General features: G+C 37.2%; 1 protein-coding gene across 2 annotated transcripts in view; it reads right to left on the reverse strand.

Moving 5' to 3' along the window:
- KCNH8 (potassium voltage-gated channel subfamily H member 8) overlaps positions 1 to 26,490 on the reverse strand; it is a 200,870-nt gene that overhangs the window by 55,464 nt on the left and 118,916 nt on the right. Inside the window, exons 6-8 of one of the 2 annotated variants that reach the window (XM_080384928.1) lie at positions 24,572 to 24,729; positions 22,364 to 22,405; positions 18,641 to 18,848 (exon numbers count right to left, since the gene is read on the reverse strand). In XM_080384928.1, coding sequence (XP_080241054.1) covers positions 18,641 to 18,848; positions 22,364 to 22,405; positions 24,572 to 24,729 — 408 coding nt within the window. The remainder of the gene's footprint in view (positions 1 to 18,640; positions 18,849 to 22,363; positions 22,406 to 24,571; positions 24,730 to 26,490) is intronic. The other variant, XM_080384929.1, reaches the window with a different exon arrangement.

Consider the following 26,490-nt stretch of genomic DNA (forward strand, 5'->3'; position numbering starts at 1 on the left):
CAAATTACTTCTATCAACTGTCCATGTTGCTTCTTCAGAATGTATCATAGTTAAAGAGCACTTGAGGAGGGGGGACCAGAGCTAACATTATACTTGAGATAAGATGTTACCATCATTTTGTATAACAGTATAATGAATATGTTTACCTCATCAAGCCCTAATTATCATTCATTAGACATTAAAATATTAGCTTTGCTTTTAAGATTGCTTCCAAAGAATTTTGAAGTTACTCTTTAGTTGTTTCTGGCTGATACAACGCATTCTTAATTTAGAGGTATATAAGAAAACTAATTTTACTACTTCTAGCGTGCACGACTCTGCATTAGTGAATAATCATTGCCTCTGTTCTCATGGTGATTACTCATTTAAGGTATTCAAGTTCTCCTCAAGATCCCTAAAGCCTTTTTTATCCCTGTCTAGTCAAAAGGGTTTTGACATCTGATTTTTTTCCTGCTAAAACATTTGCGTTCCACAACCCCCCCAGACTATTAATACACTAAACAGCACCATTCCTGCTACGTAAACCTGTGCAACATTGCTGTCACCCTTTCATTGTCACAAAACCTGATCATTTGTTTACACATTTGATCTATGATGGAATTTTGCCTGTCATGTTAGGAGAGGCTCCCAGGTACCAGAGCAGATGGTTTAAGGATCAAAGACCCCCAGAGATGACAGGAACAATCATGTTTTCAACCACTGCTTCTGGAGGACTGTAAATGTGGTAGACCTTATTGTATCAGGTCACAAATAAAACATGAACCAGACTTTTCTTTCACACAGATTAGAAAAAATATGTACTAAAAATGAAAAAAACCACAATCATATAGCTTGCGAACTCTTCCCAGATACAGGAAAATGAAACTCAATACAGGTGTCATACATCTGCAGGTTCTAGGAGTGTGAAAATCCAGCTCCACCATGTGTGCCTGCATGGCATAATTGCACAGTAGTAAAAGACAAGACATGATTTTATGCTCTTTTCAAAATTAAGATAATAAGTAAATGTATGTGTAAGAGGAAACCTGAGGTGCATATGTATGATGCGTCAACAAGTACAGGCTACAAAGGAACAGCTCTGGCTAGAGGCTATATTTGAAGAAGATAATTAGCTGGCATTCAAAAAAAAAAAGAGAAAGAAGTGGCAGTACATGAAGTTTAGACTAGAAAGACTTCAGTATTAGTACAACAGACATAAGCATAATGGCTGCATGAAAATGAGGAACCATTAGCATTAATGTACTCCCCTTGGTCTTTATTTTGTTAACACACGTTCCTGCAAACAATAGACACCTAAAATGAGAAAGAAAACAAATACAGTAAAGACATTAACATTTTTTCTCAAGCACTGAAGCTGCTGGAAAATATTAAAGCTACTCCCAAAATAATTTAGTTTAAAAATGGGTTTTCTTATTTTTGCATTGTAAAATATGGTCCTTAATGGAGTATATTCTTTAGTATGATGGATTTAATTATATTTTTTTTCCTTAAGCAAGAAAGACACACAACATGGGTATCAATGAGACTTACAATGCAACTGAACTAAAGGAACATCTACTGCAGTCAAATCCACATAGTCAGATTTTGTGGAGAGAAATTCTTGACATGACACATAAAAGAAATGCATTTAACTTGGACTGTGAAATGTAGTTTTATCTCAGCTGCCTGCAGCTGGAGTCCTTGTGGTAGGGGCACACAGAACCACTCAGGGCTGCCCTCTGTGACTCTGGGACCAGCGCTCAGGCACCAGCCATGCCACCTGGGAATGGCCATGTATGAAGCAAGTATCAGGATTAGTGCTTCAGATCCATGGATGGCAGAGGTATCTACTCTCCACAGTTTTCATAGCATCACTTTTCTCTTTCCTTTGTGACACAATAACTGTATATTTTTAAATCTAATTTATGTCTGGTTTAATATTTTCCCCCTTTTTTCTTTGTCTGGGTCACAATCTTTGGTACCATTCTAGTGCATTCATTGCACCATATTATGCAGATAATGAGGAGTGAACTATGTTAACCTTGTACGAGCAGATTATACTTAACCTCTGGGCTCAGTGAACTTTTAAGAACCAACAGAAGTGAGGCACGTGGATATTAACATGATGGAAACTACAGAACATTTTCTACATATACAAATAAAAGTTTATACACTTTTGCTTGATGAATGCCCACATTACAGACAATAAAACCCACAAGAAATCCCTTTAACATCTAATCAAAGAGGAAAAAAAAAAACCCTTTTCTGTAAAGTACTCCATGTCTTTTTCTATTAAGTAGATAAAATCTTTAGAGGGGGGAGGACAAATTTTATAAGAAGATTTCATGCTTCAGATCTGTGTTGTTCATCTATTTAAAGCTTAACATATAAACCAGAATAAAGCTTTCATTCATTTAAGTGCTATACATAAAATTTAAGCCTCCATGGGAAATAATTAACAGCATATTTTGGGGAGCTTGCAAACAATGGCAATGACAAGAAAAATATTTTAAAGTAAAAAGAATAATAAGCTGAGTTTCAAAACCATGCCCTTCTCAGAAACAAACCTTGATGAGACAACTCTCCAAAATTATAAATGAGGATTCATGAGCAACAAATTTTAGGGTCAGTGTCATATTAGAAGTTAAGTGGACACTCGGAATGGATAGATTCAATAAAAATGCCATTTGACTTCCATTGCAGAGAAACTGGATAGAATTTTTATTACATCTCTTCCTAAATTAACGAATTAAGTAAGAGATGGGCATGAGCCAAAATCCAAGGCATAAACATGCTCCTAACAATGCTGAGATCTGGGCCATATCTTCGCATCTAGTCAATTTCTTTATTATGAATCAAATTAAAAAATCACCATTTGAACATGTCAGATAAAATTGTAAACCTCTGCCAGACTTTGGAAATTCTACCACTGATCTTTGAGCATCTGTAACATCATCCAGAGAAAGTTTGAACTTCAGCACAGTGCAGTCAGACAAAAATTCAAGGTCCCTGTATGCCTCACTGCTCCATGAGGCTTGCACACTCAAGATACACCAACCTCTGCAGCCAAAGGCATGTAGGTGCAATGGCTACCTTCATATCAGGTTCCTTTTGAATGCCTGCCCTAAATGATGCAGTACCTTTCACAGATACACTGACGGGTGTTCTTCTTGGGCACTGATCCAGAAGAAACTGTATCTTTCCCTAGATCCTTAAAGGAAGGTTTTAACTGGCTAAAGACATACAGTGAGATAGATGTTATAAAGACTTTTAAAACCCAAAGAGTTTTACAAACTAAACAAATTCCTTTTGGTTAAAGCGTTTTTAGATACAAGGTTAACCTTTGCCATGTCTACCAAAAATTAACGTAATTTGAAAGGTGACATCCTAAGTAATTTTTTTGTAAGGCTGACTTTGTAAATAAGTTGGCTTTTGTATTTCTAACTGAATATATTCTTAGAAGCTATCATAAAATAATTATATTTTATAAAATTTTAATTCATGTAACGCAACAAAGTCATAACAAGATATTGACCCAGTATGCTCACTGAAAATGAATTCATGGCACAATAAATATTCAATGAACTAAATAGTTTCAGAAGGAAGAAGTGCTCAATCAAGGGATTAAAAAAAGAAAAACAAAACCCCAAGATCTAATTGTAATGGTGCTGATAGCAACAAAAAGATTGCCAAGACCACAGAAGTACTGAAAACCTGAGAATTAAGCTTTAATGAAATTCAAAACCAAAAATTAAATTTGGCAAAATTCAACTCTATTAAATTGCAAGTATCACTGCTTAGAATAAGAAAGTAAAATTTCTGCATTCTCATGGTAACATTGATGCCCTCTTGGAGGTACTGACAAAATGCCTTCGCAGGAAGCATTTAATTTCTTGCCATCAGCAAGGTGTGATCTGTTAAATAATTTACATTCTCATTTTGGAAGGCCACAAGTGTAAGGGGAGATACTTTTTATCTTACAGGAAGCTTGTAATCCACCCCAGTGAAGGCACTATAGGTGCATGGACTATGATGTGATTTTCAAAGTCTCTCCGGGTTGATCACTCCTGGGCGTGTTCATGGCTTGTAAGTGGTAGACCAACAGGCCTGATATGAAATACTTGCAATGTTAGCATTTTATTAGAAAACAATGTTGGAAAGATATATTTTAAAAATTATTTTGTCAGTCACAAGTAAGCACAGGGTGGAGCTCTACAGCTTTACCACCTAACGCAAAATGCTACGTACAAACTCCATAAAACCGTGTACATGAATTACCGAGAGCTTCACACATTTCAAGTCCCAGTTTCTGGCCAGAACCTAACTATGTTTGTACATTAAACATTAATATTTTTAAATGAAGTCCTATCTTTTGTTGTTTGCAAAGTAAGATTTTGCTCTTTTATTTTTTTCTTCTGCTGGGCTGGATAAAACCCTGAGGACCAGCCTAGACACAGTTCCATAGTCAGAGCCCCAGATATTTTTTAAGGTGGTAGATAATTCATGTGAATTAGCTACTTACATTTCTCCTTCACTACTTGGCAAAATATTCTCTTTCCAGAGAAGTTATTTCTCGTCTACAACGAGAAATCTGGTGAGAGAAGAAAGGAGTGGTGTGGGGGGAGACATGTCCCTTCGAATGGAGCTCCAAAATAGTCTCCAAAAAGCTAGCTGAAGCTCTGCATGACCCTAGAGGTTATTACTGGAGGACTTTTCCTCCCAAACCGTTTACCATGTGGAATGGGAGCTGGATAGCTGTGCTTGTCCCGCTTGGTGGGCTAGCCCTGCATGCTGACTGGGCAGGCTTTGGGTGGCTTGTCCCTCTCAGCCTACACTGTGTCACCACCTTGCTGCCACATAAGACTGCAGATTGCATCTCTGGGACATGCAACTGATATTCTGAAGATGTCTAAACAAATAAGACAGCTGAACAGCTCTTTTCTTCACAGTGATGAGGAAGACTTCAATATGCATTCACAAGTCTTACAGTATAACACAATAAAGATTCCCCTTACAATAGAGATGCATCTATTCCAAGGTAGAGACCTGACTGTTTTACATGTAAGAGCTATACATAAGAATTTTGAGAGCTAACTCAGCAGATCTGCAAGCAACACATTCCTCTTGGTATTTTATGATAATTCTCTAAACATTTATACTTACTGTTGCATAGAAGCTCCAGTGTACATGGTAAATGCACCTGCATTCCTGCAGAACTAGGTCATAAATTCCTTCAGTCTCATTTATCAAGGAGCAGGTAAATTGAGAAAATAAATGTACTGCAAACTCTTCTTCTCTGTGGTAAGCATGTACAGCTCTTCTCAACAGTAATTTGTTAGATGGCTATATTTGGAGATTGTAGGAGATTTAAGTCTTTTTTGCTTTTGCAAGACAACAGGCTTTTTCTCTTCCCCACTTTATTGAATAGACAAAATGGGGATATTTTCCGTATCAGCTTTCCATGACTGTGTCAGTCAATACACACAAAGCGCTACATATAGCTAACTGTTTTAATTAAACTTTTTTGTTTCTCTAGGAATACTTTATAAACAGCTCTAACACCATTAACGTATTTGTAGTGAAGACAAATGCCTTTGATACTTTTTAATTATCCTGATTCGTCCCTCCCCTAAAACAGCCAAGATTTTTTTTAAGGTTTAAAGAGATCAGTAACATAAGCAAATTAACAAATATTATACAATGTTAATTTAATTTTTAGATTACAAGTAAAATATAAAAGTCTAAAAATAGCTAACTTAAGAAATAAAATTGTAAGCATATAATTAGATGTATGTAAATCATTTGCAAATAATTTCCTTCAAGGAGAGGGTCACACTGTCACTTCACAAAGAGTCTCTGCATTTAATGTTACTGTTCCCTAGGCAAACTGGTTGTCACTGTCCTTTTCTGGGCTATGAAATGCCTTGCAGCTAAGGTTGGAATTGGAAACAACACTTCTAGTCCATTCAGCGCAAAGTGCATGTCTGTCTATACCCTCTTTGCTTCCCTGTGCTCCATCAGTCTGTACCCATCTGTTAGAACTTTTCTTAGAGTGTAATACTCTTTTGGGCAAGAGCAGCCTTTTCACCCTGTGTTAATCCAGCAATGGGGACAGGAGGGTCTTGACCCATAACTAGAGACCCCAGGTGCTGTTGCAATAGAATTAATGGTAATGACTTTTTTTTTGTGCTGTCAGCTACAGCGTTAGAAACCTGCTTTGCAGTTTTATATGTTTGGAGTCCAATTCATGCCAAAAAGGATTTGAGTTACTACAGGTGATATATTTCTGTCTTTTTTAAGAAATAAGTACTCTTCTCCATAAGCAATACAGATTACATTAAAATGAAACCTGTATTATCAAAATACGCAAAAAAAATCCCACGAGATGACAACTTGAAGGAAGTCAGTTTTAAGGTTGCTAGCAAAACTTTGGGGTTGTATGTGTGCAATGTGGCATAGCTGGTAAATTAATCTCACTTCTGCCCTGACGTTCTCACCTGCTCAGGTCTTCCCCTCAGAAAAACTCAGGCTAAAGCATTTCAGTACTTTATTTACAAGGCAATTTCTCAGTCCTAACGGTGAGTATATTGACAGTCCTGACTCAGAATTTGAATAGATTCACCTGGGGGCAATGACAGTGGTAATCAATTCCTTAAAATCTCTCTAAAAGAAAGTATTATTTATTTGCAACAGCAAGATATCAAGAGGACTATATTTTTTATGAAAACATTGTAATATGCTACATGTATTTTTATACTGCCTGTTTAACTGCCCGTGATCTGCGAGAGTGGGGCTGTTTACTTATAAACTCCTCTGTACGAGTCCTCTCTGCTTTTCAAAGCTGAGTAATGCCATGGGTGGTCCCTGACAGCTGATCCCTTCCCTTCTCCTATCGTGTCCCCTGCTCCATCAATTAAGACAATTTTCAGCAGCTTCTACCTGTTCAAATACAGCCTCCCATCTGGGTAAAACATGGGCAGATGCCTCAGCACAGAAGCATTTCCTTTAGTAGGTCTAGTTACAAATGAAAGGGTAGTTGCAGAATTACAACAAAACTATGCTAGTTTGCATTTGACCAGCCTGCATAATCACACAGGGGATGGTATGACAGGATGGAGTTCGGTTTGTGTCAGTATAGACTGTTGCAGTCTCCATGACATCCGTTTCTCCTTGTCTTCTGTACTGATAACATCCATGCAAGTTAGAGAGCAGCTAAGTATGCTGACCCTCACTACAATCCTTTCCTTGCATGCTCCATAGATTTTGCAATATTGTCTAATTCTTTTCCTCTGCCTTCTCACCTAATGAACCACTGTGTTGCTTTCTGGACCAGGACACTGCCTGAGTCAGACAGCCATGCGATAAACAGTATTAACACTTCATTTATCTTGCCTTGTCTTAATTTTCTAATCCTTGAAGCACAACCTAAGTAAATTTTTTTCAATATGATTTTTTTCTTTATGTTGTTTCAATCAAGGATGTTGAGATTCAAACTTATTTGGCTTTTTTGAGGGGAAAATCAACAACTGGGGATATCTGGCTCCAGAGTCTATCTTAACGTAATAGCAAAACAAGAATTTGCAATGTAATGAAGGCTCAATGTAAAAAAGGAATAAAAACTAAAGAAGAAAGCTAATGTCTTAATAAGAAGGCACACTACATATTTAAAGTTACAGCAGTTCTGAAATATAACATCTGTTTCTGCAGATCTGACAGGTCTTTTTAAAGTGTGTGACATAAGGAAATCCTAAGCATTAGCATTTTTATCTGTACCTATCTTAGATCTGACAATGAAAAATAGTTAGGAATAATTAGGTATAATTAGTTTTACAGAACATGGCTTGTGTTAAACTTTATAGACTTTGTAGAATGCTATGACATACTCTCACAACTCCACATTGGTTTCTTTTGCTGAAAGCAGTTACTAGTTACCTTTAAGCGCTGTCACCTGCAAGTACAAAAGAAGCACAAATGTTTTCCAAGGTATGTGAAAATGGAAGAAAGTCTGGAAAGAAAAGTCTTGAACAACTTCTTCATTTTTATATGGAAATGATTTTCTATTCTAGTAGCAGGAAAGCCTTTCTTTCATCAAGCACCTGCTCTGTTAAAGGGCAGAAGAAAGGATAAATAAATAGCAAATAGGAATATACACTGAAGACATTTCTAGATTAAAAATGTAAGGCATGCTTGTGCTATAGAAGAAAGGAAAAGCAATTTTAGTTGTGATGGGGTGTCTATGGAATGTAATATGGCATTCTGACACCCTAGGATATCTAGCTATGTGATGGGGCTGAAAGAGGCAGTCCAATCAAATATTGAAGCAGCTGCCAAAAAGATTTCAAAATCTTTTCAGAGGTTTTGTGGGTTTAAACTGGATTGAGACATTGTAATTTGAACAGCCAGGCCATTGAGCTTTGAAACCAGAGGCAGAAATTTCTGAGACATCCTAACAAAACATCCTTTTACATCAATGTGTAATAGAAATGAATGTTCTAGCAAACGGATACAGAGCTCCCCAAGGTGGGAAGTGTAACCCTAGAACAAGCTACCCCAAAAGATGGAGGCCTCTCCAGCCTTGCTATTTTTGAGGACTTGGCTGGAGCATGCCGTGTCTGACCTGATGTAGTGCTGGTGACAGTCCTGTTTCAGCTGCCTGGTTGGCCTAAATAAACCCCAGAGGTTCTCTCCGGCCAACATTTCTATGATTCAAAGTACGGCTATTAAGGGTTAAAGACTGATGTAATTTCTCCTTGAGCAAGGCTTTTACATACAATATTGGCAGCTTTCAATAAATTATACTCTACAGTATTCCCATTACAGAAGCCATGTGGAAAGATTATGGTGTTATTTTACCTTTTGGGACTATTGCCTCTTATGGGATGTATACTGAGCAGATTTTCCCCCTACATGTGGCACTGAGAATTTCTATTAGAGCTGCAGAAATTGGTTCAGATACAGTTTTTCCACTGAGATAAAAACTCTGTGGGTTTAATGATATGTAGATAATCTGCATTTAGATGCAGCAGGACACTTGCAACTTTATCAAATCTCAGGGGCTTCACTGACACACCAGTTTTATACTTTTCACTTAAAAATTGCCCAAAATTCTTGTCCCAGGTACAAAATCTTGAAATGTATTAACAACCACATGAAAACCTCACCCTCCCTTCATAAGGTACTTTCTACTTTTTTCTGGGCTGCAAAACCAATGGGATATTTTGTGATGGCTAAAATGGTTCAATCAGAAGGCAAAGTGTGGTACATAAAGAAAAATATAGTTTAATCAAGGAGCTGAGCCTGTAGAAAAGAACAGCAGGGAAGAATGGCAGAATAAAACCTACTAAGACCCAAAGCAGCTAAAATACAAATTAATGTTAAATGAAAGGCAAAGGAAATGTTTCAGTTCAGTTCAACAAATTGCACAAATGGCACAGCTCCATCACAAAAGTAGTGTTTTGGGTTTTCAAATGCAAAATTTAATGATTTCCACAAGATTAATTTCTATAGTTATTTTAAAATTGAAATTTATGTTTTAAATCCTGACAAGGTCTGGTATGCACAGGTTTAAAATGAGGAATGTTAATAAAACCTTTCCTAGAAAGTTTGTTTTACATATAAACCAGGCAGAAAAGTAGGGCCAGGTTTTCAGGTAAGTCTTTACAAGCCCTTAATTTCTAATTATAGGTCTTTACCATGTGCAGACAGGTTTCCACACATACTTGTAGCACATGTCCAGGTGATTACAACTGTGCATGATAAAACTCCCTAGCAGCAGTTAAGTTTCTCTGTGTCTATTCTAACAGATTGACAAGGGAGTGAAAAACTATGTGCCTCTGCTTGTATTGTACTAAAAATTGTACGTAACTATGATCATCTGCAAACAGGATTTCATCTCCAAAAACTAGATGAACTTTTGCTCCCTAATTATACTTATTCAGAAGTGTAACCCAATCTGATATAAACCCCAACATTTTCTTTCATAAATATTTCACACTATAATCTTCTCTAAATTGGGCCTCAGATATAGTAGTTTTCACCAGAGTTGTTTTAACAATTCAGGTAAGGTATCCATCAGACTAAATAAATATTTTGTGGTGGTTTTGAAATAAATAAGTAAATTTAATCACTCTAATTTCTTCCTGATTTTAACTAATTTATCTGTTTAGTTCTTACAAGACTAGAAATTGCGAACCTCAAACAGGAATTCATGGAGAATGTACACATTGTACATATAATTATATTGTTACTTTTACTGAGGAGTAAAGCTCAAAAGGATTCAAAAAACACTGAAAATATTAAAGAGCTTTCTAAAGTAAGATATTCTAGGTTTTCAAATTTCTGTTTCAACTGCCTTAGAATACTTCATCACTGTGAAATGCTTCAGTACTGTGGTACCTCCTTGACTTTTTCAAAGGATGTGCAATGTAATAAGCGCTGTTCGTAATTATTTGTGAGACGGGTGCTATGAAAAACTTTGTAGCTTAAAGGTACGTATATTCCACACAACAATGGACCTTCAATGCATATACCCCAGGTCAACAGAGCATTATAATTAATTTCACTAAATTGAAGATGTCATCACTCATGCATGACAAATGTATTTCTTTAACTCTTTTTCTTAAAGTTGCCTCTCAAAACCAGAAAGGACCATAGTTCCAAAATAACAGGGTCTGTTATTACTAATGACAAAAAATTAAGAAAACCGATAACCAAACCCATAGTGAAGCAGACTGAAAGAGAGATTAGAATGAAATATTCAGGTACAGAGATGACAGACTGAAATGAACAACTGATCATGGCTAGTGAATGATGTCCTGTGCAATTTAGTCTGCATGAAGTTCTTTCCTCCCCCACGAGAATTCATAAATCCACACATGCCAGTTCTAACTTGATGGATGTGTGTTTGGAGCGGTGAAATAGACCAATATTTCAGAGCAGAACACAGTTTTCTTGGCCAAGAGCCTTGGAAATTTACAAGTGCTCTTTCTAGCAGTGAAAAGGACCCACCAGCTCTTAGTAAGCCGAACACTTGTAATTACTAGGAGCTGTTTTGTCATAGGTCCAGACTCAAACTCCAGAAGGTAGGTCAGGAATCCAGAAGCAGGCACATGTACCCGCATGTACCAAACACATCACCTGGGTCCAAAAACTGATGGTTCCTTAGGACTATAGTTTCACCCTGCACCTTCTTTTGGCTGATTTACCTGACATCCCCAGTACCTGGAGATAGGTGATCACACAGAATCTCAGTTTACATAATTTTTAAAAATTAAGTTCCTGATTGCCAGTATTGCTAAGAATATGGTGAAAATAGGAATCTCAGTGGGTTCAAAAGCAGACTGACAATTACATATTTCTAAAGTCTCATTATTTTTCATATTTCATTTTTTCCTGGTTTTTGAATGTATGGATTTGATAAAAACCGCTCACATCACATTCAAAACTAAATTATTTATTCTCTAAAAGAAGGAAATATTGTACAGAAACAGAGTGGGAATGATCTGGGATCAATAATAGTTGAGATAATTAATGTATTAAAAAAAAGAAAAATAAAACCCAAGCCTCTATTTCAGCTTTGATACCAACTCTTGTCATGTCTAGCCATTCAAGTCATTAAACTGCTTTGCAAAAACTTCATGATACATAAATATTTTCCTACTTCTATGGTACACTATGAGGATTAATATGAAAATATTAACAGTCAAGAGTTAACTAATTATTGTTTTAACAAATTATGCATTATTTTGACCAGGAAGGGGAGTAACGACATCGATTTTTCCCAATATGATTTCTACTGTTACTTACTCCATGGTTATGCTGAGTCCAAGAGCACCAGAAATGTGTATTAGTTCACCAACTTACATTGTTTGAGGGAGAACCAGCAGATATACATACCTAAAAATAGTTTTTCTTCTGAAAAGAGGATAGCTTGAGTTTTACCCTGAATAAATGTACCAATGCCACTAGTATCTGTTGTCAAGGATATACTTAAATCTGTACCTTCAGAGTCTCTGGCAAAATTCCTCAGGACGTTAAGAGAGCTAATAATGACTGCCTCAGGTTTCTTAGCATAAGCTGGGAAAAAGGTTCCTGGCACTGAAAACTTCCCAACCTGTAGAAACTCAAGAGTTACAAGATAATGACTCTCAATGGATATTCCAGCTTGATGCTGACTTTTGAAATTCTGTCAAGACTGAAGCTACCTGGGGGCCACAGAGAGCTTGGACAGAATTTAGGAACCCAAGCTCAAGAGTGTAATCTAAAGTTTGCATCTAAGATATTAGTCACTTACATTTTGCATGGTCCCTATCAGCCAACTTCTGCATCAAGCCAGAAATGCTGCCATCTTTGCACAATTAAGATGCTCAGAGTATCTCTCCTATCTGTACCCAGTGGGGATCCTTTAGCCACCTTGACCCAGCATCTGAATTCCCTGAAGGACTCAACACAGAAGGTAGCTGTGCGCTGTATAGCTCTAGCCAATTTAATTGCAACAGGAATATGTGGATTGTCATATCACCTAACATCTCAGTGGTAAAAAGGAACACAAAAGACTTTCAGATCTCTGTTCTCGTCGTCCCTGGAGAGTCCAAAGCTTCATCTCTAGCTTCACCTGGACACTAGAGACTCGGGCATTGGCCATTCCTCCATTGAAATTATTTCAGTTTGAGAAAAAACCAAAACAGCCAGAACTCCAGGAAGCAAGCTTCCCAGGAAGAATGTTGAGAGAAGTAACTCATACACTATGATATGGTGCTCTCTTAAGGAGATTTGCATTGTACCTATATCTTCCATACCTTAGACACAAGTTCCGGTGCCCAAACCCCATGCTGAAGACGAGCAAAATTCAGTAACAATGCCTCTCTCTCCTTCTGTGGTGAGAAGAAATCAATGACTTCTGGTTTGTTTTTCACCAGAACAATGTCCTTCATATCTGTGCTCTCGATGGAGACAACCCCAAGCTGCTTGTGCAGAATGAGAGATGTGCGCAAACTGCTGCAGAAAGGGGCCATCCTTTCCAGCACAGTTGCAACTCTGAGCAAACACATGTAAACTTTCAAGAAGCAGTTAAACTTACCCGTTTGGATCAACACTATTTGAGGGATTTTTATGTTAAATTCTATTACGTGGTACATATACATCCTTCAGCACCTGTGAAAACAGCTTATAACTTCCCTGTGGCCCATCATGAAGCATATAAAAGCCAAGTGAGAGGGCCTGAAGGCACAATCTTATTTTCAGCATTTCTTACTGGTTCCACCCAGGTGCTGTGCACTTCATTCTGCAGCTAAATCTGCCACCCACTGCCCCGAGAACTAATTCAGGGTATAAATCCTTTGCCAGGAGTCAGGCATCCAAGGCCCTTTAAAGGCTCTGACTGCCAGGGTCTGATCAAGTGTGGGGAGGAGGTTTTATATCGCAGAGTATAGGTGAAAGTATAGTGGTTCAGTCATGACTGAATTCTTGTTTTCAGAAGTGCTGTAAATTACAAAACTAATAGAAAATGAGAAAAAACTGGAAATTAGTATAGGTGTTTTATTGAAATAAAGATTTAAATAGCTGAAGAATACCCTTTATAGACCTGATTTTAAAGTGTCTCCCAAAGTAAACTCGTACACTTTATCTTCTATAAAAGTACAGGTTATTATTTATTTATTTTAAATTTTGCTTTGACAACAACTCCTCCATAGTCAGAATGTTGTAAGTGTTATGGTAGGTGGACTAATAAAGAGTTGCAGCTGAATTTCTGGTGGACAGGAAGGATTATTTTTTTTGTGACAATTACAGAAATTATACCTGACAGCTTTGATTATCTAAGGGAACCAGCATCCTGACTTTTGGCCTTCTCCTAATCTCCTTACTACACTCAAGACAGCTGAATTTCAACAGCTCATATGGTTTTCACGGAATGAATGCATTTAGCAACAGGAAACATTTTCAATATTATCTGTTTCCCATAGAGACAGACCAAAAAGTCATTTCACGTATTTGATAAGAACTTGGAGGGGAATAGCTCCATATATACTAATTCAAAACAGCAGACAGCAAATAAAGAACCTATACCTAAATCTGATACCAGCTAAACCTAAGGAAACGAGACCCAAAGTATTTAAGTCAGTGGAATTAGAGTGGTAGGATCAGCCAGGAACCTCAGCACAACCTAGCCTCTACTCCATGTCAGCTAACAGAAAGTTAATCTTATTTTTACAAGCTGCTGAAAATCATGCTGTGTCTGAGGGAAACATCGGTTTCACCAATGAGAGCAAATGAGGGGAAAAAGGTGGAATGTAATCGAGAGGGATCTGAAGAAGCTAGAAGGGAAAAGCAGGACAAGGTATGTACTACTGCCTCAGCCCGGTGGGACTGACCAGTGCAGGAGTCAGGGTTTATCAGATGTCAGAGTCAAGCTGCTGCATGTGGAAAAATGGTCTCCTGAGATGGGAGAACTTGCTGAGGTAAAGTTTTCTAGCACCTGAAAACAATGCCCATACTGCATATCTTCCAAATACCTCATGTAATCACTTAAAATAGCAATACCAGAGCTAAGCAAGAGAGCTAAGCAAGAGATCCAGATTTTAACATCACATTACACTGGTATACGTCTCAATGCCACCACATCACGACAGTTCATGAATAACATTCCCAAAGACTGCATCTTTCTCATTGTGCAACCACATGGCTAACTTTGTGAATGTAACCATGTTTTAAAATTATTTGCAATGAGAATGTTGCCTGAATAAAGGAAAAAAAAATGAAATAAAGGCTTACAATTAGGGCCAGCAAGAACAAAGCAAATACATTTCTTGGTTCTGGGTATTTCCTAGGGAGAACTTTATCACTCCCATCGCCCCAATCCAAATGCAAATTAAGCACCTAATTTGTTTAAATTAGCCAGAGAAATAGATACACAGAAACAAATGCTACTCCCACTAAAGTCAATGTTGTGAGATCTGGGCTATGATGCATGTCTGATGGCACAGCAAGGTCCAAAGTATGATGATAACAGTACTGCAGCTTTAAAATGTTTGCTTTAAGTGTTAGCAAAACCTCAGTCTTGAAATCTGTGCTGCAGGCTTTTTGAGGAAGCACTAAATGGAGGAAGGATGTTGCAGAAAGCTTTTTTCCTCTCCTCTGCCTCTTCCCCCAAAATAGAAGCACACATAAAAAGCAAAGAAATCTTTTCATTCCAGTCATGGTTTTCCTTTCTTAGAACAAACCCATCAGTGTATTTCAGCTATGGTATGTATTGCAGCATCCATACTTAGGGTCCCAGTTTTTCAGGTGGGCAACACCCAAGACTCTCCAGTGAAGAATAAAAAGCATACTTTCCAGGGGGGAAAACACATTCCTTTTAATAAAAAAGTATAGGAATTCTAGTTTTTACATGGTATTTTTTAATGCTGCCAATTAGAAAGCCTCCTAATGCCTGGAATTAACTTTGTATAGGATGTGTTGATGGAAACCTGAGTCTTCAGGTTTGGTATTAGTGTGATAAAATTAAAAGTTTAAAAACTAAATCCCTTCAATACAAAACTAACAATCATATTCTATTGCTTTCCCTGCAGTAAGAAATCTCTTTTACATGCTCTCCAAAATGGCACAAAAAATTTCCAGTTGAGACCTTCATATAGAAGAAAAGAATATCCTCAGTGTCTTAAAATAACACTACGTTTATTATACCCCAAGCAAGATTTCTCTGTGTGCATTATTTGTTTGTGATTTATTATGATCTCCAGATCTCATTTTACTTTGCGTAATCACTCACACCCTAAATCACACCTACTGTTTTCCCCGCAATATATTGCTTACATGGATGCTGTGAGGCATAGCAGACTGGCAATTTAAAGTTTTGTTAAGGTGAAAAGAAAGTCTAGCTACAGATAATCAGCTGTGTATCACCCACCAGACTAGCAAAAACTATAGCACACAGAGGGGCCAGGACTTCATGGTGTCTCACCAGCAAGTAGTTTGAGAGCAACAGAATTTGTGCTGATTGAAGAAAGTACATAATCCTAATTTTCTGCACATATATGCAACACACAAGATTGTACAGAAATTTTATCAGCGCTGAAGTGGTCTTTGCAAAATTATGGCTTCATGCCAGGTATCTGAAGGTTTCTGAGCTCTTCTTTTTTTTTTTTTTAAATCAATTTCTAATACTTTAACATTTAAAAAATGTTTCCTTTTAAAAAATAAATAAAAGACCCAAAAAAATCTCCAATATTTAACTTAGTGCTAGACAGAACTTTAGATATAAGTGTTCTGACAGATACAGAACTAATATCTGTAGGGGCTTTGCACGAGTCATTGCAGTATAATTTTATGATACATTTATAACACCTAAATATTTTAAAGACTATCCATGAAGGTGGTAGAACAGCTTTCCAGGCGAAAGTGCAAAACCACACTTTTTGAAAAAAACTAAAATAAATTCAAGTTGTAAGCTCAACAGCAAAGCCCTTTGGCCAGGTAGAAGGCTAAAGTCTAAGTACACGCCAATAAGAAGTGCTTTGGCCTGTCCAGTGGTGAAGTGCGTTGCCTTCAGCTGTCCAGGGAAGGTCACTGAGTCTCACAGATTGAGATGAGCCACCGGTAAGAGGCTGTTTAGGAGCAGTTCCTGCCTAGGAAGCCCACTAGAAGATGGTCAGAGCATCATAACCCAGATACAACGCTCTTCACTGGGATGCAAATGGAACTTCTGTGAAATGGCTCCCAGTTAAACTGGGATTGGTTCTAATGAGGTGGTTGGGACATTAGCTTATTACTGCCATTGCCCAAGAGAGTACAAAACTGAATGTGGTCTCAGCTCAGGGGAAAGGGACAGGCTGCATGGGGAGCACAGCCAGCAGCCCCACCTAGGGAGCAAGGATGCAGCCCATCCTCATCATTGGGACTACAATGAATGCTTTGAAATCAGCTATCATTTGTGGCCTGCATAAGGTGACAGTGTGTCTTCATAGCTACTTCCCACCAGAGACACCCTTCTTTTTATTATTATTTTTATCAGGATTTGTTTTTCCGTTAGCAGTATTTGACCAATTTGCGAGCAGTGGGCTTTCTTTGTATATTCTCCCCTACAGCTGCAGTCTTTTCTTTGAGAGCTTTGTGCTCCATGAGGAGTTCAGCAGCAGGTCACAGACCGGGTTTACAAAGGGGAGGAGAAATAAATAACCAAAAAGAGGGAAAAAAAGGCTCCACAAAGCTTTCAGTAACCTATGGACAAACTTGAGATATGTATTTATTGGACTTACTTTCTTCTTTTTCCCTTCCTGACCTAGCAACCTCTCCTCATCTGTGTTCAGGCACCTTTAACATACTTGGCATTTTTCCTTCAGACTAATTATTATTAGATGGTATTTAGATAGATGATAATGTGGTTAAGAGAGGAGGAAGAAATTAAAAGAGATAAGAAACTGCGTACTGCAGTTTGAGTGCACATCTCGAGCCTTTGGTCACAGGTGTTTGCATTATTCCTCCCAACAAATATTTTTTCTGTTGGGGAACTGTCTCACCATCAGATACTCTTTGTTTATGAAAGACACACACATGTGCTCTTTTAATCTCACAGATATTTTACATACTCTAAATTATTCATATGCATTTTTATTGCGTCTTTAGTATCTAACAGCATAAAGACGACTAGCAGGGCTTCCTCCTTCCAGTTAACTTTATTGCTGGCCTTGTTTCCTCTCCTGCTTCAGTGAAAATGTAATAGATTTAGGCTAAAGGTAAATACAACTAGAACTAAAAAGACAGAACACAAGGAACCAGAAAGAAAAGGGAGAAAAAAGGGATGCTTGATATTGATATGGCATTGGAGAAATACAGCAAAAGAAAGGCACCTCTACAGTAAAGCCAGAATGACCTACGTGGGAAGATGTGGAGTATCAGCTGTTGCACTAGTGGGTAACACACCTTCAACAGCGTGCAAATACCCGGTAATGCCAGGCTCCTATACAAGGTATATTGTTTCCCCTTTGTACCATCACACATGGCTACGACCCTTCACAATAATAATAAACCTTAAACAAAAAGGGAAAAGCTTAAAATCTAAGAGTCAATCTGGAACACTCAATGAAATCACAAAGAAGAGTGGGGTAGAAACTAAATACTGAATCAAAACTGAGCGTTCCAAAACCATCTCTCCACTGATAAACACCTCTTCTGCTGCGCAAAAGAGCAACGCCTGCAAATCAGCTAAACAATATTTCCAAAGGGAGTTTTTAAATTGAAGGCACTTCAGGGCCTATCTGTTTCAATGTATATTAAGGAATAACCAGCACACTCAAGGGAATTCCTCTCTTGAAGAATTTGCCTAATTTGCAAAAACAGGATGAACTTTCCCATCTACCCTTCTACACAGATTGTCTAGCCCTCCCCTACTGAGAACCTCCATTTCCCAAACACTGAATCACTCTTGAAAATCTCCTTGTTTTCTACTTTTCTCATTTTATTTCATTTTAATCCTTTTTTTCAGATTGACCTGAAATTGAGAACACCAGTCTCTTCCTTTTCTCTACAAACAGCACTAAATAATTGTACAAGATTAAGCAACAAAGGAAATACTGAGTGATTTATACATACGTTTTGATATAGTCACATACGTATGCATATAAAAACATATTACATATCTATGGATATGGTGGAAAGAAGAACTTACCTATGTCCCAGGTAAGGGGGTTGTTCTGTTCCATCTCCCTTTTCCCTATGACGTACCAAATGCAGGCCATCCAGTGAGCAAGCAAGGCAAACATGGACATGAGAAGCGTGAGAACAATTGTACTGTGCTGGGAGTAACGATCCAACTTCTGAAGGAGACGCAAGAGGCGTAGCAACCGCACAGTCTTTAGGAGGTGGACAAGGGAAACCTGGGAGAACGGGGAGAGAAAACAACTTGTCAGCAGTTGACTTCCATCACACCGTTCTCTTGTTTCAATGAAAGAGGACTATCTCCTAAAGCTCTATATTTTTTTTCCCATCATTCAGTTACACAGATGCATATTATGCTTAGAGTAAATCTCAAGACAGCAGAGAATAGAAAACAAGTTTATATATACAAAAAAAGTATTTACATTTTATGTGTACGTACATATTTACTGTTTCTGATTTAAACCAAACAAACTTGAAATACTGGGAGATCTTTCGTTTTGTCTTTCTCTTCAAGCCAAGTCTTCTTTTGGATTTAACTTAAAAATTTGTGTTTGTGCAAAAATAGATCCTACCCTGCTCTACAAGAGAAACATAATTGTCAAACTGACCCTTATTCACTTGAATCCAACACAAAAGCACAAAATAAACATCTTCAAGCACGCAAAGATTTTAATTTTCTGCTAACATCCAAACAGTAGGCCTGCCTCAATTATGTATGAGATGACATCAGCTTAATAATTCAGTTCAGACTGGGAGAGGAAGCAACATATAGCAGATAGTTTTCAGAACAAGGAAGCAGAGAAATAAGTGAAGACTCAGATTTGCTCCTCGGCTTTAAACCTGTGCTCAGGGGCCTGGGATATTTTACTGCTCTCTAAAGCAGTAAGTTTAGAGTCTGAAAATGCTTGTATTAAGACTCCTAATACTACTTAACTTCCTTACCTAAAATATTACTGCCTTTCAAGTGTATGTGGCAAAAGTACCGCCTAATCTGCTCATCACCCTAAGTGTACATCAGTTTATGAAGTATATGGGCTCTGGCCTCAAAGGAGATGCAACAATGCACAAAGTGAGCAGTCTCTGGATGACCCCATCCCCTCCAGAGCATCCTCCAACCTACATCCACACCAGAGTGTTCACAGCTCCCAATTTTGCATGGAGTATACTTGGCTCATGTTTCAGCTGTTGGGTAGAGTCAGCAAAGAATATGCAGATTAGGATCCCAAATACTTTATTTTTTTTTTTTTTTTTAAGATCAAATAGGCGTAATTTTCATTAACAGTAAGCTTTTTCTTCCCACTTCATTAATGAGGCATTAGGATTAAACCTACTAGCTACGTAGCTGATACAGGATACATGCATCAGCTAGAAAAATAACATCAAATTTGACACGTCTTCCCACACCCTTCCCAGAACACAGCAATGAGATCTCTGAAAATAAAGTCTAAAGCACAAAATAAAGTATAAAGCACAGCCTGATAAACATCCTTTTGCTTTTGCTAATCCAGAATAACCTGAAGCTAAGATTTCTGTTTCTGTTACCAAAACTAGTAATTTGAAGCCTTAATTTTATAGGTGTGCATTCACTAACAGCTAGGTCCAGATTGACTGGTAAATTCTGTAATGTGAGGTGTTCTAGATTTATTCATGAAGACTTAAGAATTCATTGATTTTATTCCAGTCTCAGGAATTAAGTAGGTGCAAAACCTGTAAAAAAAAAAAGTAACAAAATCTGCAAGCTTTTATTTTTTTTTTTTGCTACTACAGTTTCGATAGTGCGTAAGTAATTCTCCTACAGGCTTCTTCAACTGGTATTTCCTGCCCATTATTTCTTTTCCTCCCCCCCCCCGCCCCCGAGAACCTTTACATTTTTCCTCATGTACATAGCTGGGGAAAAAAGAGAATCAACGAAAACATGACACTTATTTTAAATACTTTGAAGTTCAATGCTGTCAGGAATAACATTTGACATTAGAGCACACAAACAAGTACAAGGTCTTCTCTTCTCGCATTTCTTTTATCCATCTTATGTCATCTACAGTAAGTCAGTGAAATTAGTTACGTCTGTGGCCTTAAGCACAGGAATATCTGTAAGTCTGGGCCAGAAGGCTGTAAAATGTTTGAAGGAATTGTCATATTTGTGTTAATACAATCATATAACTATTAATTATTCTAATTGAATGCCATGCCACTATACCAACTGCCTCCTTTTCTGTGGCATTTCCCAAAGTCTCTTTTCCTTCTCTCTCATCAATTTGTTTGAACCAAACATGGTTCTGTTGCACTCTTAACATAAAGGGGTCCCTCTTCATGACTGACTCTTCAAGGTGTTGTAGTAATATATAAACATATATAAAATGATTGTATATATAATGATTGCATAGGTGCCATGGCCTTCACATCGGTGCTTTCATCTTTACATGGGTGCCTGTGTTCTACCACATCAGAACCAATTATTGATAACTTAGGTGAAAGCACTTTTTTGTTGGATTCTTAAAATAAGACATGTCAAAATGGCTGTTACAATAACAATTGCGCCCTGCCAGTTATCACTTGTCACTAAATTCTGACCATTTTTATTAAGTTACAGAACACTGACAGACATAAAACTAGCAAATCAGATATAATATTCTTTTTTTACACGGAGACTTGTTTAAAGTCTCCAAAGACTGCCTCATTTCAAAATAATTTCTGCTTAAATTTGAACATAGATGTAATTAATCATATATAATTGCACTGAATTTTCTCATTAGTCATGCCAAACACTCTTGTATTGTGTCCAATCTGTCATTGGGAGATCTGAAATGCCATCAGGCAGCTTTCTTTTCTGTCACAAATTTAGAAAAACAAAATGAGGAGTCAGCACTCATACTTGTGACTGTGGAATTTGCTTTGCCCACGGATATAAAACCATCTAAATGTTTCATTTGGTTAATCGTTTTAGACTAGCTGGGTTAACCTTTTTCTGTCAAAATGACAGAGACAGACTTTTATCTAAAACTAACACAAACTCAATCATGGCATAGTGCTGAGAAGTACTGAGAAATAAAGTTGCTACACACTAGTGATGAAATTCTCTGCTTGGAAGAATCACCTCCTATGACAAAAAGGAATTAATAAGAAAACATGATACATTTTAAGAAATTACTAGTGGCAGAGATCTTTAATTCTTTCTATCTGTTGGTTAGCTGGTTTTCCTCCAAAAATGATACTTTTGCTCTGTAACCAATAGTTACTCAGAGAGGAGCAAATTTAATCATTATAACTAGTGCTTAATGGCCTGGTTTTTACTTTGGCAGCATGTCACACCACATTTCTACAGATTAAGGGATCCTTTGTGTCAGATGAATAGAAGGATGGAAAAGGTTGGGGTCTGAGCAGACACTGAGGTTAGGCAGGAATGTACCGGAGGTCTCAGACCTCCAAAGAGTCACCCATTTAGTGGCAGGGCAGAATCCCTGCGAGGTTTAAAGGCAGTAGAGCCAACTTATACAGTTTCACTTTTTTTTTTCTTTTGAAATATCTCCAAGGATAGTGAAAGATTCCACAGCTTTTTCACGCACTCTATCTCCACAAATCTCCAACTGGAGGATGACATTTGTGTGCCATACATACATAGGTATGTATGGCACTATACCTATAGCTTGCAGAATTTAGAGCATCCCTAAAGGTTTGGCCTTTGTGCTGGGGCCTGAACAGCAAAGGAGTGATGCTCCCTGATGCCCCTTCTCACCGTTCTGTTGAGGCAACATCTGAGAGTCGATGGAGTGAAAATCTGAGAACAGACATGAGGAAATGGCTTATTAAATCATAAAGTCTGAAAACAGTGGAATGTGATTAATACCTCCCCCCGCTCTTGAAACAGTTGATAGCTATTGTTATCTTGAGGATTATATTAACAGTTGCCAAATCTTGCCATGACAGGAAATATGATACAATAAGGCACTGTGTTCCCATCGAGGAATCATACCTAGAACAAAACGAGAGTGTTTTCCGGGCTAAATGCAGGGTGCAGACTCCCAAATTCTGGATTTTCTCTCAGTTACCAGACTGAAGAGAGGGTTGGCCCTTGGCTCTTCACTATGTGGTGGCCTTTACCATATAGCAGCTAGCTACCAAAGTAGCTAGGGCCAAAGCAAATAAAGGAAAAAGATTTGATCTTGCAAAAAGTTTAACAAGACATTTAACTCTTGGAGAATTAAAGGAGCTATGCCTGTTGATCAATGTTAATTTAGAGATCAACATGGCTATGTACCATTTACTGCTTTAGGCTTAGTGTTAGGACATAATCTATCATTTATTATCTCATTAAGCATCCACTACTAATAGAGGGACATTTTGATGTCACTGGATGCTCTTAGTCACCATATTAGTAATCTTATTAAGGAAAAAATTAAAACAGACAGGAGGTGTGTATTAATCATATTGAAGTAGCATTTTTAATACTGTGACTTTTTAAACTGTAAATATAATTATTGGAAAATACTTTATTTTGCAGAATTCAGTATGGAAAGCACATCAGTATTTTCTCTTTTTTTTTTTTAATTGGAAAAGATTAATTTTGTTTTTTTTTAATTTTCTCCTTAAAGGAAGAGATCAGACCTGGTTCATTCAATGAAAAATTCTTAGTGGAAATTAAACCAACACAGTTATGCTGGCTGTTTGGTTTTAGTGTAGGGGGTAAACTGAGTTAGTAATGTATTTAAATAGATTACCCTCCAGTTACAAAAAAAACCAACAACTAGTGATTGAAGCATGTGGAACAATTAACTGGTTTTAAAATCTACTGCACTGACATCAGATTGATGGTTCTTAATGTAACAAATGGAGAAGAGGAAGATCATTGAAGGAAATGGAACTAAATGATAAAATCAAACACGATACCTTACATGGGAGGCTTGCTGACTAGTGTTTGTCTATATTTTTTTCTGATATGTGTTTATCATATCATCTATGTACTTCTCTGTATCTCAAATTAATGAGATTGAGTGCATCTGTTCATAAAAAGATCAAAATTCTGAGAATTAGAAAGCGGACAGCTTAAAAACCTGTCTCTTATGTGAAAAATCCACAAAACTGACAAATCTCTGTCAACATTTTTTTCAAAAGTTAAACTTTCTGATTCAGAGGGGAAGAGGTGTTTGGAGTTTTGGGAGGTTTGTTTGTTTATTGTATCTTTACTTAGTAGATTCTTACTCTAATAAATCTAATAGGGCTATCAGAAGAAAAGCCTTTGTTTTAGCATAAGTAAACCAATACAGATGTAACCCATCATAATTGTGAGATGACCAGATGTTAGACCCACACATTTTTCAAAGCATCTTAAGCATTTTGTCATTATATTCCTAAAAAAGATGAATTGAAACCAATGCCAAAGTTAATGCCAATTGTAATAATAGATGTTAGAACACACAAAAATTAGTTATCATGCTCTAGAATGCCCAGAGGTAAAAAGAAAAAAGATTCCTGGCTAGATAAAGAATGATGACTATACTGACCATAACAATCATTTACTTTATCACAGTAACAATTTATGAGTCTTGAAAAACTAAGGACTGAATTTATGCAGCATTAAGAGAGCAAAAGCCATAAGGCATTGTATTTAGCACAGTAAGTAAAAATGAATCTAATGTAGGTGCAATGTTTACAAAGTAAGGATAATTGAATCAAAAAAATGGTAGATATATGTCTTTCATGGTGATGAATGGTCACTTTGACACCCAGCATGTCTAGTTATCATGTACATTTACATTGTATTCCTTCCTTCCGCATCAAATGTGAAAACATGCTACAAAGCTGAAAAAGACATCACAATATTTTAGTTCATTCAGTTTTAGTCTTCACATCTGGAAAAAAACAAAACAAAACAAAACAAAAAACCAAAAAAACCCCAAACCCCTTTTGAACAAAGAACAATTAAAAAAGACAGGCTAGTACTTACCACAGTGACGTTGAAAGCATAAAGAAGATCAAAAGGAAGTGCAGCAATTAAATCAATGATAAACCAGGTAGTCACGTAGTGGATACAAATAGATCTTGCTTCAAATATAACTTGGCCAGACTTGCTGACATATGTTGTTCGGAAATTTAAAATAATATCTGCTTGACAGAGAACAAACAGAATCAGAGACAGCGATCTCTTGATTCCTGGGAATAACCTCAGGAATCCACCGTAAGACTGACTTTTTTTCTTATATATGGCAAAACCCAGATGAAGAATCTAATACAGAAAGAAATAAAATATAGTGGTAAGAGATCCACATACATAGAGTTAATGTAATCGATGCACTAAGCTGTTCTTTGTAAGGAGTTAAAAGACCATTTTAAACATTTTAAAATCACAGATTTCAAAGGGAGACTGAGAAAAAACCCAACCCCCACACATTGCTCTTTAAAATAAATTCAATGAAAAACTACAGTAGGATAGCTGTGCATAAAAATTATTTATGTTTCTTTTCAGATGAAAAAATCATTAAATATTTAAAATGTGTAACTGAAGCAGTCTTTTAGTGATAACTGTCGGTATAGGGAACAAATGTCATTTTTTTCCCAGATGAATAACTGTTTGTTTATCAAAGAAAACTGCTGAACTCACTTAAAAAAAAAAAAAAAGAATTTGAGCTATGGTGGAGATCACGAAAGTGGTATGAATTGCTTGGTGGCTGGTGCATTTTGTATGTTCCTATGTAACATTCCAGGATGAATGTATTTCAATATGATATATAATTTTGACACGTCTTGCCAAAACATGTTAACGTCCCAAGAAAAGCTCAGGTCTTGACAAGAGAGTCTCAATTATTTTCATGTCCTACAAGACAAAGACTATAATCTGTCCTGGAGCTACGCACCCAGTTTCTACTAACATTAGTGAAAACTACTTGTGTAACTTCTACAATGTCGGAAATGAGTGCAGTCATCCATCAAGGCTGGTGTTTTACAGCAAGATAATTAGCCTGCTGCCTTGCAAATTGTAATGCCTCATGTTGAAGACCATCTCATAAAAGAGAAATAAGTGATCCCAAGTGCTAGGAAGACATTCAGAGTGTGATTGTCTTTTTCTCATTAAAAAATAACAACTGCAGGGTGATGATGTGGCAGCATGAAAGCCAGTGGACTTTCTTTAATATCCAAGTTATGAAAGGCAGCTTTCTAGATGCTAGTCCAGTGTGTAATAGACTTGTCAGCTGTGTTATTTGTAATCTAGGTAGTCTATTATTAAGTGTTACAAGGAGGGAAGTGGATTCCCTGTGCCCTCTGCCTTTGTCTACGGCAGAAATGGCAGCACCTTTCTGTCTGCTACATGATGAGCACAAGAATATGCACCTTCAGCTGCCTCCTCTGCACGCTGCTTTTCTAGGAAGGTTGCAGCAGCTGGCTCTGCACCATCCGCAGCACAGAGCGTGCAGATGTTTGGGAAGTGTTTGCTATCCAAACAGCTGTTTCTTACAGCTTCTGTGGAAGGGGAGATAGAAATGCCAAATGGAAGCTATATATGCCAATGGAAACCTATAAATGAAATTCAGGCTCTTGTTCACGCTAGCAGGATGAAGTTATAGGAAGATGATGTCTGCCTTGCAAATGGAAACAAACACAGAATATATATATTTCATAGTTTCAATCTATTAAAAGGGTGTGTTTTCTCTTTGGATGCAAATACTTCCTTTCCTCACAGCTAGTTGCTTGTGTGCTGTGTAAACCTGCTCCAGTTCAGCACATTCCTGGGAAAAAAGCAAGCTATGAAGCCCTAAGAATTAAGCATACTTCAAATTTTATCTCTTTATAATTAAAACATAATGAACATTAAACCGTACTAGTATTGTAACTTGGTTCTAATGCAAATCAAGTTAGAAATAAAGTGAG

The sequence above is a fragment of the Falco punctatus genome, assembly GCF_963210335.1.
Source record: "Falco punctatus genome assembly, chromosome: 4".
NCBI lineage: Eukaryota > Metazoa > Chordata > Aves > Falconiformes > Falconidae > Falco > Falco punctatus.